The sequence below is a fragment of the Quercus lobata genome, unplaced genomic scaffold (genome assembly GCF_001633185.2).
Source record: "Quercus lobata isolate SW786 unplaced genomic scaffold, ValleyOak3.0 Primary Assembly Scq3eQI_428, whole genome shotgun sequence".
In the NCBI taxonomy this organism is placed as follows: domain Eukaryota; kingdom Viridiplantae; phylum Streptophyta; class Magnoliopsida; order Fagales; family Fagaceae; genus Quercus; species Quercus lobata.
The window spans coordinates 1-13655 of record NW_022155082.1 but is presented as its reverse complement, the minus strand read 5'-3'; the positions used below and the strand labels follow the sequence as shown (position 1 = coordinate 13655).

The window sequence follows — 13655 nt, the reverse complement described above, 5'->3', positions numbered from 1 at the left end:
GGGTTTGTTTTTGATTTTGTTTTTTTGGAAAGAATGGGGAGTTGTTTGATTTTGTGGGTGTTTTGCCCAAGAAAATTTATGGGTTTATGGGTTGCTGGAGATTGGGTTGGTTACTGTGTTTATGGGATTGTTTCTTGGTTTTATTTATGGTTTGGTTTGTTGGATTTGTTTTTTGTTTTTATGGATTTGATGAAGATTGGATTTGGGGTTTGTTAGAGATTGGTTTGGATGCTTCTTGGACTTCGAAAGAACATGGAGAATATTTTCAATTAATATTTTCTTCTTTTTATTATAAGAAATAATATGTTTATAATATTTTTACAATAAATTTTAAGTGATAAGTTGTTACTGGTTGTTATAGCTATGGCAAAAAATTAATCTTAATATTAGTTGTTACTGGTCAGTATTTACAATATGTCTTCAATGCACTCGGTTTGCAATATCAGATCTTTTTGTTAATGGTTTGACGGGAAGGATCTAATAGAATCGATTTAGGAGCAAAATCAATTTAGGCCATAATATAAGGACTAAAAAGTCATATACGAGGAAAAAAAAAAAAAAAACAGGATGGATCTGTAATTAAATTATGACAATTTGAGCGTGTAATGTAACTCATTAACTGTTCTCACGTGTGTGACCGGCTTCACCTAAACAACTTTTCATTTGACATCGGCGTAGCTGGAAAAAAAGAAAAGAAAGCGTAGCAGCAGATATTCTGTGATTGATGTAATGGATGGACAGAGAAGGAATCCGTAATAACCCATATAGATACCTCTCACTCTCTCTGCTATATTGCAATATAGCTTGATAGGCCTTTCTACTAGGCTTCTCTTTATGCAGTACTTTTGGGTCCAAAGCCCAACATGACCTTTCTCTGACTCCCTAACCCTACCCAGGTGACTTAGCAAGTGAACAAGTTCCACGCGCCTGATATTCCAACATCCAATGGGATCCATAGGGAAAACAACAGGCGTGTGTGATGAAAAGCGTGGAAGTAGGTTTGGACTGACAGGTATTGGGAAGAAAAAAAAAAAAAAAACAGGGGTTGTATTGAAGGGAAAGCCTGGGAGGGTGTGTGGAAGGTGGAGTTGGAGTCTCTCTTTTGCAGGGCTCGAGGCAAAACCTCGGTATGTGCGTCGCTAGAGAGCTGGTGGGAACTAGATCTGCGCTGTCATACAATACCATTCACCATGTTATCAATATCCATTCTCACCTATTATTTCTAAAAAAATAAATCCATTCTCATCATCCTTTCTTAACCTGGTGTGCTACGTGTCCCTTCTTGTTCACACTTTTTTTTGAAAAATTCTAAAATTATTTTTATAATTTTTTTAATTTTCAAGAAAATATTTTTAAAAATAAAAAATTTAATATATATTTTAAGAGTACACATTTAACCAAACTCTTATCTTAATGTGTGTCGCTAGAGAGCTGGTGGGAACTAAATCCGCGCTGTCATACAATCATTCACTATGTTATCAATGTCCATTCTCACCTACTTCTCAAAAAAAAAAAAAAAATCCATTCTCACCACCCTTTCGTAACCTGGTGTGCTACGTGCCCCTTCTTGTTCACACTTTTTTTTTTTTGGGGAAATTCTAAAGCTATTTTTATAGTTTTTTTAATTTTCAAAAAAATATTTCTAAAAATAGAAAACTTAGAGAGAGTTTGGATACGGCGTTTTGCCTTCTTTTTTTTTTTTTTTTTTGGGGCACGCGTTTTAACCCCAATGCGGTTACTGTTTATGTACTGTATATAAACAGTAACCGTAACTTTTGACCAGTCTTACATAAACAGTGCATCCGTGCACTGTTTATGGACCCACAAATTTCATTTTTTATCAATTTTTTCATTAAAAATGGGTCTCACAGTACTATTTATATATTTAAAAATTATTTTGCTACAGTATTTTCAGTTTTTAGTTTTCAATTTCAACAAAATAAGTTCTATTCAAACAGACCCTTAATGTATGTTCTAAAGACACATATTTAACCGGACTCTTTTTTTAATGGATTAAAAAAAGATTTGTTAACCATACTTAAAAAAAGGACAAAAAAAAAATGCTAGAAAAAAGTAAAAAAAAACACCTAAAAAGTTGAAAATTTGACATGAAGGTGAATAAAGACAAACTTTTGTCAGAAAAAATACATAAATATTACAGTTAACGGGCGCCAAATGAATTCAAAATTTTCAAAAAAGAATTGTATAATTTACCAAAAAAGAATTCAAAATTTTCAATAAAAAATTGTATAATTTCATAAAATTTGTGTAGAGTAACGTTTTGTCTATAGTATTTAAAAAAAAAAAAAAAACTAAGTAACATATTGTTATCAATTATAAAATAATAATTTTACTAATAAATTTGAGTTAAAACTAACAAAAATATACTATTAATATTTACTGTAAAAATACCGTAAACATATCATCAGCATATCACTATGTTGCTTTTTACTTTTTGAATGTGTTGTGTACGTATTACCGTAAAAATTTTGGGGATAGAAGAGGAAATAATTAGAGGGGACATAACCTCTGCTGCACAGGTGAGGGTGAGATGTATTCCTTATTCTTTATAAATTTATCCCAAATTTTCCACTTGTAATGAGTATCTCTATATTTGTTCACAATATTTAGGGGGTGTTTGGTTTGTGTTTCCAAACAACAATTTTTAGTTTTTAAACAGCATTTCACGTATTTTCATGCACTTTTTCACCCACACGTATTTCTATAAATATTTTCAAACAACAATTTTCAATTTTTAAACACATATACCAAACGGACCCTTAAATAACCTAAAATCCAAGTTAACCAATCCCTTCTTAAGATATTTAGGTTCCGTTTAGTAGAGTTGTTAAATAACTTATTTTCAGTTTTTAAACAATATTATACACATTTTCATTAACGCGTATTTCAAAAAATTACATACAATATTACTCAAACTCCTTTACTAAACGGTCCTTAGAAGTCAATTTCATCACAACTTTGGGTTTATACAATTTCCATGAAACTCCATCTAATGCCATCGTCTTTTAGATTTTTTTTTTTTTCTTTTTTCTGGAGAAACTATCATCTTTTGAATTAGAGACTACATCCTTTTACAAAAGTTTATTATTAATGAGCTTGTACTTGCATTAATCAATTTTGTCACAAGAAATGTAAATACTCTAAAGAAGAGAGCACAGCAGTAATATAGAAGCATAAACAATGATAAAATAGATGATAAATAATAAAATAGCAAAATAGATATATTCAAAATAAGTTAAAACAGAATATGAAATATGAAAACAGAAACTAATAAAATCTTACTTGAATAAAAACTTTTGTCTTTGATAAAACTTGAAATCAAACATCTATCTTTGATACAATCTTTGAAAATAAAACTGTCTGAAGAGTAACAAGATTACAAAATAAAATTGTCTAAAGAAACTGAAAGATTACAAGGTTCTGTCTGGAAAGAAAGGTTACAAGATTACAAGAGGAGAGGGAGTCTTTCTAAGGGAAAGGGAAGGATTACAAAGTCTCTCGGGAGAGAGCTGTCTTGGAACTATTTGGAACCTAAAAACTAAAGAGAATGAGAACCAAAAAACTGAAGAGAATTTAGAACTTGTCTTCCATCTTCAAAAGTCTTTCTATTTATAGATGGAGTGTATCATAGTAAGTCTTCAAAAGTAACCTAAGTTGATAAAGTTAACATGTAAAGGACTCGACAGAGAGCAAAAAATCAAAAAAATGTGGTCTCTTTTGGTCTAAGGGGGTGCCTGAGGCTATTTATAGCCCTAGCAAGCTTTTTGAGGCTGTGGCCCTTCAAGGACTACCAACCTCAAAAGCCCTCAAAATGTGTTGTTCTAAAAACCCTTGAAAAAATCTTGACTTCTTGTTTCCGAAAAAGTATGGATCTTGAAAATCCAACGGTCGAATCAAAAGTTATGGCTCTTGAAAGTTTGCAGTGCATCAACCGGTGTGTCATCCTGGTTTTTGTGATATCTCTATCGTTCTAACCTTAATTTTGACCCATGAATAGTCGTTGGAATGAAAATTTGATAATCTCCGCAATAGTGTTGGTTTCAACCCGGCCTAACAGTCGGATCAAAATTAGGATTTTTGGACCCACCCAAGATCGACTTTAGGTCAAACTTGGCCAAAGTTGTCAAAATTCTTCGAGAAACTCGAGTTTGATGTAAAACTATGAAAAACGTTGTTTTATGAGGGTTTTGACCTCATTTGACCTTCAGTCAAACCCAAGACTGACTGGGGGCATTTTAGTCATATTAGCTGAAAAGGGCACTTCGAGTGCCCGACGCTCAAACAGGTCGCCCCACGTCGTTCTGGAAGCTCTCGCGGATCCATGGAGATAAAATGATATTTTTGGAAATTTTGGATTCCAACACGCAAATCTAGGACAGGCAAAATATGGTATCAACAATAATAACAATATAGACAATTCAAAACACGGAACAATATCAAAATTATAATACCTAATTTCATTATCTTTTCGGGAGTTAATTCCATAATACCTAATTCCATTATCTTTTCAGGAGTTAATTCCAGTAGCTTTTATGTTGGATCCAAGCAAATAATTAATTGAAATTAATCCAAACAAATAATTAATCAACCAAAAACAAAAAATCACATTATCCTAAATAAAAAATATTTAAGATGAAGAATGAAGATTACCCTACTAAGACACAATTTAGAAAAGGAAGGAAAAAGTATCCTGCATATTGACATGAAAAGAGGGTAAAGATATTTTTGTCATTTAGGGTCCGTTTGGTTGGGAGGATGGAAAAGTGGGAGGATATAAAATTGTAGGAGGATGGAAAAGTGGAAGGATAGAAAAGATTTAGTTTTCTCTCATTTGTGTTTGGTTGGAAGGGTGGAAAAGTGGAGGGATAGAAAACTTTTTTGTTTAGTTGAGATAAAAAATGAGATGATGAAAAATGAAGTTGATATAAATTTACCATTATATCCTTACTAAATATATAAACAAAAAGTAACACATTTATTATTAAAAAAAAATTGTATGGACACTTTAATTTTTTTATTTATTTATAAAATAAGCAAATGCTAAAAAGATATTTTTAAAAAAAAAAAACAGATAAAAACAACAAAAAGAACCAACGTCTACTGTGCAAAATTTTATCCAAAAAAAAAAAAAAAAAAAAAAACAAAACCAAAACCAAAGTGAACGTACTGTGCAAACCTGTAGAGATTTTATCCAGGCCAAAAAAAAAAAAAAAAAAAACGCCAGAAAGACAAAAAGTTGGCATGGGATAGAGAAGGACAATTTTGTCCAATATACTCTTCCTCCTTTTCTCCCCCCATTTTCTCTTCATTTTGGAGAGATTGACTTGTGATGGGCCCAAAGAGAAAATAGCTGGGCCCCACCACTTTTCTCTCCCCCTCCCCCTCCCCCTCTCATCCAAACACCATTCCCGCCCATTTTCTCTCCTATTTTTCACTCTTATTTTTCCATCCTTCCTAAAATCCACCCATCCAAACATAGCCTTAAAGAAATCTCTATTCCCCCCCCCCCCCCCCCCAAAAAAAAAAAAAAAACCACTCCCAACACATCAAACTTGGACTTTAATGGCATCTCAATAGAACATTTAAGAAATTAGAAGAAGCAACCTTCTCTTGAGACTTTAATGACATCTCATTAGAACATTTAAGAATCTTCAACCACATCTCACAACAATCCTCACTCGCTGGGCTGGCCACTTATTTGCTTCTTTCCTTTTTTATTTATTTATCATTTTCTCTCCATACAACAAACACTCCTCTCTGTCACTCTCTCATCTCCTTCCACGGTTGCCACTCCATAGCACCACCTCCATCATCATTTTCCGGCACGGATCACCGGAAAACTCCAGAGAAATAAGGTAAGGCTCACTCATCTCTAAAGGAGTTTATTTCAGAACGGTAAGATTCATTATTATTTTCTGTGTTTGTCATTTCAGTTTTCAGTGTGTTTTGTGGTCAGTGGGATGAGGGTAATTTGGGTCATTTTTTGCATTTTCCACGGAAATATTGGTCAAAATCGCTTTTGCGTTTGCAAAAGCTCGAGAAATCTGTCCGCATGTTGTAGATGAACTCTTTGCATTTCAAAACGCAGCTTTTTTGAAAAAGCATGTTATGAAAAAAATTATATATAATAATTTAAATTTTTTTATTTATCTACCCTTAAAAAAAAAATTAGGAACACCCTCAAACATTTTTTTATGCCAAACAAATGTTGAACTAAAATCTTTAAAAAAAAAAATTGTAACAGAGAGAGTATGTGAGAAAATGATTATGAAATAAGAAATATCTCTTAATTTGGGCGAGGAGCCGAACTAGGCTTTGGAGGAAACAGAGAGAGAGAGGAAACTTTAGCTCTGCCGCTGCTTCTTCAGAGTGAGAGAGATTTGAGCAATTTCTTTAGACTTTTTAGATAAGCAGAGGAGAGTGAAAATTTAAAAAGTTTGAGCAATGCTTTTAAAAAGTTTGGTATAAATGTGGATGGGTATCCGTTGATGGTTAGAGCATCTCCAGCCGGCCTTGGAAATGTCAAATGTAAGCAACATTTGGCATTTAGGCCCAAAATACACCCAGCAGCTGGAAGGCCAAAAGTTGGAAATTGCAAATTTTTTTGGCATAGTGCTACAGTGCCATCTTACATATAAGATGGCACTGTAGCACTATGCCAAAAATAATATTAATATTTTATTCAGTTTTTTTTTCTCTCTCATCTCTCATCTATCTCTCCGTCTTTCTCTGTCTCTCGCATTTTCCTTTCTTTCTCCCTCTTCTCTATTCACACTCTCAGATACTCCATGGCGTTGAGCATCACGCACCACATCAGAGCTCTCGCCGGAACTCCGAGCCAATCTCTCCGTGACACGAGCCGAGACATGAGCCGATCTCTCCTTGATGATGCCGTTGGATAGCGTGACGATGAACAACGTGGTGAATAGGTGGAAAGCGATGAACCCGAGTTTGCAGGTGCTGAAGAGCGCTGGAGTGGAGGGGATCATGATGGACGTGTGGTGGGGATTGGTGGAGAGAAAGGTGGCTGGATCGTACAATTGGGGTGGGTATGGATCGGTGCAGATTGGTGGGTTTCTCGGTGGAAATTGGTGGGTTGCCAATGTCGCCGATGATGTTTTCGCTCAAGACCGCTGATGATGGTTTCGCTCAAGATCACTGATGTCGCCGATGATGGTTTCGCTCGGTGGATGTGGCAGTGATCTAGTGGGTTTTTTTTTTCCTTAATTTGGGTTTTTGGTTCCGGTGGGATTTTGGTGGGCATGGTGGCGTGGTAGGAATGGTGGTGGTGGTCGGTGATGATCGGGTTTTTTGGTTGTTGAGAGAGGGACAGAGACTCAGAGAGGCAGGGAGAGGGATGAGAGAGAGAGAGAAGGGATAGATAACTTTTAAATATTATTTTATTATATAATTTATATTATTTTAGTAAGTAGGATTAGAAAATAAAAGTTGGGATGTTGGAAGTATTGAAAAATGGTATGGTATAAGTAGTAAAGTAGCTTTTTGAGATTGTAAAATAGGATGAGATAGCATTTCCGGATGGAGATGCTCTTAGGTGGGAGACGTAGTCCACTTTACTTTTTTTTTTTTTTTAATGAGAAATACGTTTGTGATATGACTTCCGTGAGTTTAAGTGGTGAATCTAATGCAAAGAATCTGAATTATTATTTTTTGATTGGATTATTGGCACTTCGTACACCGGTAACGGTATTGCAATATTCAAAACATGGATAATATATTTTTATAATAAATACAATTTTTTAGAAGAAATATTTAGATGTGAAATTATATTAACATAGATAAATATTTTTAAATTAAATAATAGTTTTGTTAAAAATACTGAAAATTATATATGATTATAAAACTTAAAAACCATAACTTTTAGGTTAATTTCTTTTTCTTACTCTAAAAAAATCATAATTTATTTTTCTTTTAATTTGAGTTAAATTTAACATGAAAATACTTCTAAATTTTTATATCTTTTTTTAGTAAATATCAGTAGTTATATTTTTATTTATTTAATCTCAATATTTTTTATAATTAATTATTTATTAAATTATTTATGATGTAGTGGTTTGACCACCTGTCGGATTTCAATATGATCAAAAAACCGGTAACCAATCTATTTTTCAGTTCTTTCACCGGACCAGTTTTTAAATCCATGGTGGGGTGGATTTTGTGTGGAGGGGGGGGGGGGGGCATGGGACTGGAGTGAGATATTTAAATTGAGGAAAGTAAATGCACTTGGTGTGTAAGTGCAACAAATAAACAGTAATTTAATTAATTAATAATTAATTGAAAGAAACATCTAATAAATAATTTAATTAATTAATTTATTATAAAAAATAAATAAATTAAATTATCTCATGTTAACAATAATTAATAATTTTATAATTAATAAAACATCATCGTAACAGATTATAGTTTATAAAAGATAAATAAATTAAAGAAATAACTAAATAATAATAATTAATAATTTTATTAATTTTTTAAATTAATTTATAATTTATTATTAATTTTTTATTAGAATTATGAACAAATATTTAATAAAAAAATCACATATTCAAAAATATTAAAAAAATTCCTGAGTCACTGATTTATTTATTTTTGTTATTTTTTGTTAGAATTATAGACAAATATTTAATAAAAAAAAATCATATATTCAAGATCATTGAGAAAAAAATCCTGAGTCACTGATTTATTTATTTCTGAAAGCTAAAAACAAACGGGCACGTTATTCTGCTTTGGCTTTGCTTTTGCTTTTGCTTTTGCTTTTTGTTGTTCTATTCGGAGATGTTGAGACGTGGACATTTACAAGAAGATATATTGAACTAGTAGCTTTTCACTCCTTTGTTGCTGAAACGAGTAGCTTTTAATTATTCTGATTACAATAACTCATTATTCTGATTACAATATCATTTATCCTGATTACTATCTCATTTATTTTATTCCTTATTTATAAATTTCCATACTTACTCGCAAAAAACATTCTCTAACTACCCTGCTTCATCTGCTCCTTTCTTATTTTTTGTTAATTAATATCATCTTATGCATTCCAAAATATGTTAACTACCAACTTTCTTATTATTAAAATCTCGATTACTACACTTCAATTTACGCTATGATCATGTTATTAGACAGAGCTAATATTCTATTTTTGTGTCTAGCAAAATATGGATAATGGTAAACGACCCCAGATGGAAGAAGCCGATTTGACTAATCCGGAAATCTTGAAATATTATTTTTTGTTGTGCAATGAAATATTCCCAGACGCCAAAAAAATGGGTATACAGGAGTTTAAATGTATTAAGAAGGAACTGAATGAGAGATTTAACTTGGATTTTAGGATAGTAGATGTTGTGAACAAATATAGAGATATTTATTACAAGTGGCAAATTTGGGAAAATTTTGTTAATAATAAGGAATTCGTCTTAGCCCACGCCTGTACAGCGGACGTATCATGGCTGCAAAGTAAGTCCGAGGTAAGTATCAATTCCTTCCAGTTGAGAGAGTCAAGAGTGTTGCTTTTATTCCAGTTCCAGCGGACGTATAATTTCTAACTGTTGTATGTTTTCTATTAATTCATATAGGAATGTCTTGATACAATTTCTGTAGACAAAGAAGGTCAGCCAAGTATAGGCCTCTTGAAATTTGTATTTGGAAGCTCAGCAAATGGTAGCAAAGGAAGTGATTCTTTGAAGCCAACGGCAACAGTACATGAGCATGTTGGGGACTCTTCAAGGGACTTGGAATTCCATGAGCCAAAAACCAACTCCTCCAATGAAATCAGTTTAGATGACCGCCACAATATTTCTGAAAGTAGCAAATGTGTAAGATTAGGCTACTGTCCAAAGAGAATAAAAATGAATGGTAGTTGTTGGACACGGACTGCTTTAGAGGATGACGTGTTTCAGGTGAGAAAAACATTGAGGTTGGTCTCAAAAACTTGTGGCTTGATGTCAAATAAACATTTCTATTTGTTCACGGGGAGATTATTGATGAATCCACGTGAAAGATCGTGGTTTTATTTTGTCGAGCCCTCATTGCGTTTGAGATATCTAGAAAAACAGTTTAAAAAGTTTAGTGCAGACAGAGTGATACCAGAGCCGACCCAACCGACCGGCGCCGACCCGACCGTACCGCCTCTGGCACCAACCGACTGAGCCGAGGTCAGCGATCGGAAGGAGAATTAGAAAACACAACACACTCACCTTCACAGCTCAATGCTCAATGCGCATATTATACTGTCCACTACTTTTCCTCATTTTCTTCAAGTAATATAGTGGCAAAAAGTAGAGAGTTTTCTGTACTTTTTAAACAATGTTTTTGCACCCCTCTTGTTCAGGCGAAAGGAGTTTTCCATGTAAAAAGTGTGTGCTATCGGCATCATTGTTTTTCATTAGCCTATTATCACGCCAACAGCAACTTACCAACCTTCCATTGATGCATTAACAAAATACATGGACAGTCCATCACCTTAAATCTAGTGCCTTTTAAAGCTTGCAGTTTTCTATATAAAAAAAATTGATGCGGCCCACAACAGAAAGTAAAATAAAAAGCCGGGTGTGTAAAAGGGAAAAATGAGTCAAACAGGGGTAATGAGCTAGACCAATAAATAAAAATATAGAATAAATAAATAAGACATTTTTTCTAAAGAAAATAACATAGGAGTGAGTTGTGTGAAAGTGATTCTAATATTATGCAGATAGATTTGGCGACAAAAAGCCGGGTGGTGCGATGGAGGTGGTGGCTACAAGGAGAACTCGGCAACAACTAGGATTTATAGAACAAGAAACCAAAGAGAGACAAATTTTAAGAGAAGAGAAGGGCCACACAGGCATGAACCGTCATTAGAGTTTCATCATAATTACAGGTTTCATCTTACATTAGAACCAATTTAGCTTTTAATAATTAAAATTAGAGAAATGTTTAAAGTTGAACATGTTAACATTTGGTTTAAAACAATCCTGTGCATCGCACGAGTTAGCGACTAGTTATATGCGTGTGTGTGTAATAATTTTAGCAATTTTAGTAGTTTGTTTAAAGTGGCAAATTCTTATTGGTTCACATTTGGCACATCACTTACATTAATAGCAACTAGCTTGTAACCCCATACACATGTAAGGATACACTTAAAAGATTTATAATAAGATGCATAATATAATTCCTATATATAAAATTTAATACTATTGATAGTCAATTTTATATTTTGTTAACTCTTTAAAAAAATTTGTAAAGATATTATTAGGTATAAAGTGTAAATTGTCCATTTTTTTAAACAAATTATTGTGAAGCACTTTTTTTTTTTTTTTTTTTTTTTACGATTTTTTTATTCTAGACTCTTAGTTTTTTTATATTTAATAACTCACTTGGATGAATATTTATGATGTCGTCCCACATTAAATTCTAAAATTAAGAATTAAAACTCTTTAAGAATAAATAATTTAGGACACACGGTGTAAAATTGGAACTTTAATTTGAAATTCTAATTTGATTTTCTCTCAGTTTCACCTATTATTATATACTAGTGTTTATCCCGCGCAATGTGTGGGATCATTTTATGATAGTAAAATAGGAAAGGGGGTGGATCATGTCCCGTTCGTGAGGAATGAATATAGACCTTTGTAGATTTCGTTCTCCATACTCTATCCATTCAATAGATGGTTAATTCAATTTCACAACTCCTACTAAACCATACTAACTATAAAAGAAAAAAAAATCCTATTGAAGTCTAAACATATATGCATTTTTTTAACACATGGCATACATACTAACAAAAAAACTACACAAAACATATTGTTTATAAACCAAATTATTAGCTGTATGTTAATGGACAAAGAAAATGCTAATTTTGAGATTTTGCTGAGAAATTATATATGAATACTTTCAGTTTCTATTCAAATGCATGTTCAGTTACAAAAATGATTTCTTAATTCTTTACTATAAGTGGCTAAAGTAAGATTCTACCAAAAATAAGCACAGATATTGAAGAAAGAATCTTGTGCTCAATCTGAGCTCCAAATCACAGTGGTTTCCCCCTTTAAGCCATAGTGGTTCGTACTTCTCTTTACACAGTTCCTAGAGTTGCTTACCATGGGAGCAATCAACAACTTCATATGAAGTCCCCTACAAAAGGATATAAAAGAGTCACACTACAAAAAAATTAATTTATACCAGCTTGTGGTAGCATTTTCACTTATTTCAAAAAACTCCCTTGGTGGGAAGTAAACAATCTACTTGTGATTATAAATGCTTACTTATAAATGAATGCCCTAAGAGAGGAAAGACCATGGCTCATTAACCTTAGAAGATTTTACAGAAGAAAAAGCTATTAATATTGGATTAGAAATATATATTTTTTGATATGTTTGGCACTAGGCAGAGGACGAAGGGAAGATTTGAACTAAGGAATGTGGGTTCACTCCTGCTACCCACTAATAATGTATCCCTTAGAGTGATCTTACAACTATTGCAAATTTTATTATATAGTCCCTACAAACTAATGTGCCAACTTTTAAACAAACAGCCAAGCAATTTAGGAATTCATTATGTTATTGATGTAACACCAAACACATTCATTGCCATGTCAGTTGTAAGCTTTTGTGGAAAATTGGCAGTAGCTTTATCATTTTTCTATTTTTGAATGTCGAAATAACTAATGTAGTGTCACCAAATTGAATATGCAATTCCCAGAATTTCCCCACACTTTTTTTCCCCAAGAAAGAGACAAAAATAAATAGAAGAAAAGAAAACTGGATGGCACTCTCTTTCTATACTGAACTTTATATCCAACTAAACTGAAAATCCTCAAAGAATACAAAATTAAAACCCAGAAGAAAAATATTAAAATTCTAGGGAATACCTCCATAGATTTTTTCTTTGCCTTTTGGTTTCTTAAACTGCTTCAACATTAATGTTGGCAATGGAAAAGAATACTGAATACACCAGATTATGCAATTCCACAAAAAACAATTCTAAATAGAATAGAAGAAGAAGATTAAGAAAGAAAATCTCAAGCACATAGGTAAAGAGAAACTGCCTAAACTTTAATAAATAAATATACATATATATATATTTATATATATATAAGAAAGGAAAGAAACAATGGTAATTTATGAATAGCATACTTACTTGGTTATGAACTCTTATTGCAAAAAAGAATATTCCACAGTCTAACAGTGGCTGTAAGCTGGAGGAGACAACCCTCTGTTCTGTATCTCCACGCTTTACAAAACCCATACCCTAATAACAACTCAGGAGGTAGTATTTGAACTTCTAGGGTGCTTCCCAAAATTGACAGCAAACATAATTATGGACAATAGGAAAAGAAATTAGTAATAGATTAATTAAAAATTACCAATAGGGAATGGTCTGATACTAAGGTCAAGTTAGAGATGGCAGACTGTAAGGTTGAATTTATTCAACCATCTAATTGGCTTTATTCGGTGCCAAATTTGCTTGTAATTCAGCATTTAGTAACCCTGTATTTAGGTGGGTTTGATGTAAGGGTAGTGAGTGAGATAGAGTGAAGTTTGCTCAAGAGTGTGCAAGAAAACAGAGTCTCGCGGCTGGGTCTCGCGGGTGACTCGCGGCTTCAAGCCGCCAGAAGCAACCTCACGTGCCAAGCATGCTGG

At 32.9% G+C, this 13655-nt stretch overlaps 1 protein-coding gene across 1 annotated transcript; it reads left to right on the top strand.

The window, feature by feature from the left end:
• Positions 1 to 9058: 9058 nt before the first annotated feature.
• LOC115973688 lies at positions 9059 to 10202 on the top strand. Its single transcript, XM_031093950.1, has 2 exons — positions 9059 to 9503; positions 9612 to 10202. The coding sequence occupies exons 1-2, from the start codon at positions 9195 to 9197 to the stop codon at positions 10182 to 10184; spliced, it is 882 nt and encodes a 293-aa protein (XP_030949810.1). The 5' UTR covers positions 9059 to 9194; the 3' UTR covers positions 10185 to 10202.
• The last annotated feature ends 3453 nt before the right edge of the window (positions 10203 to 13655 follow it).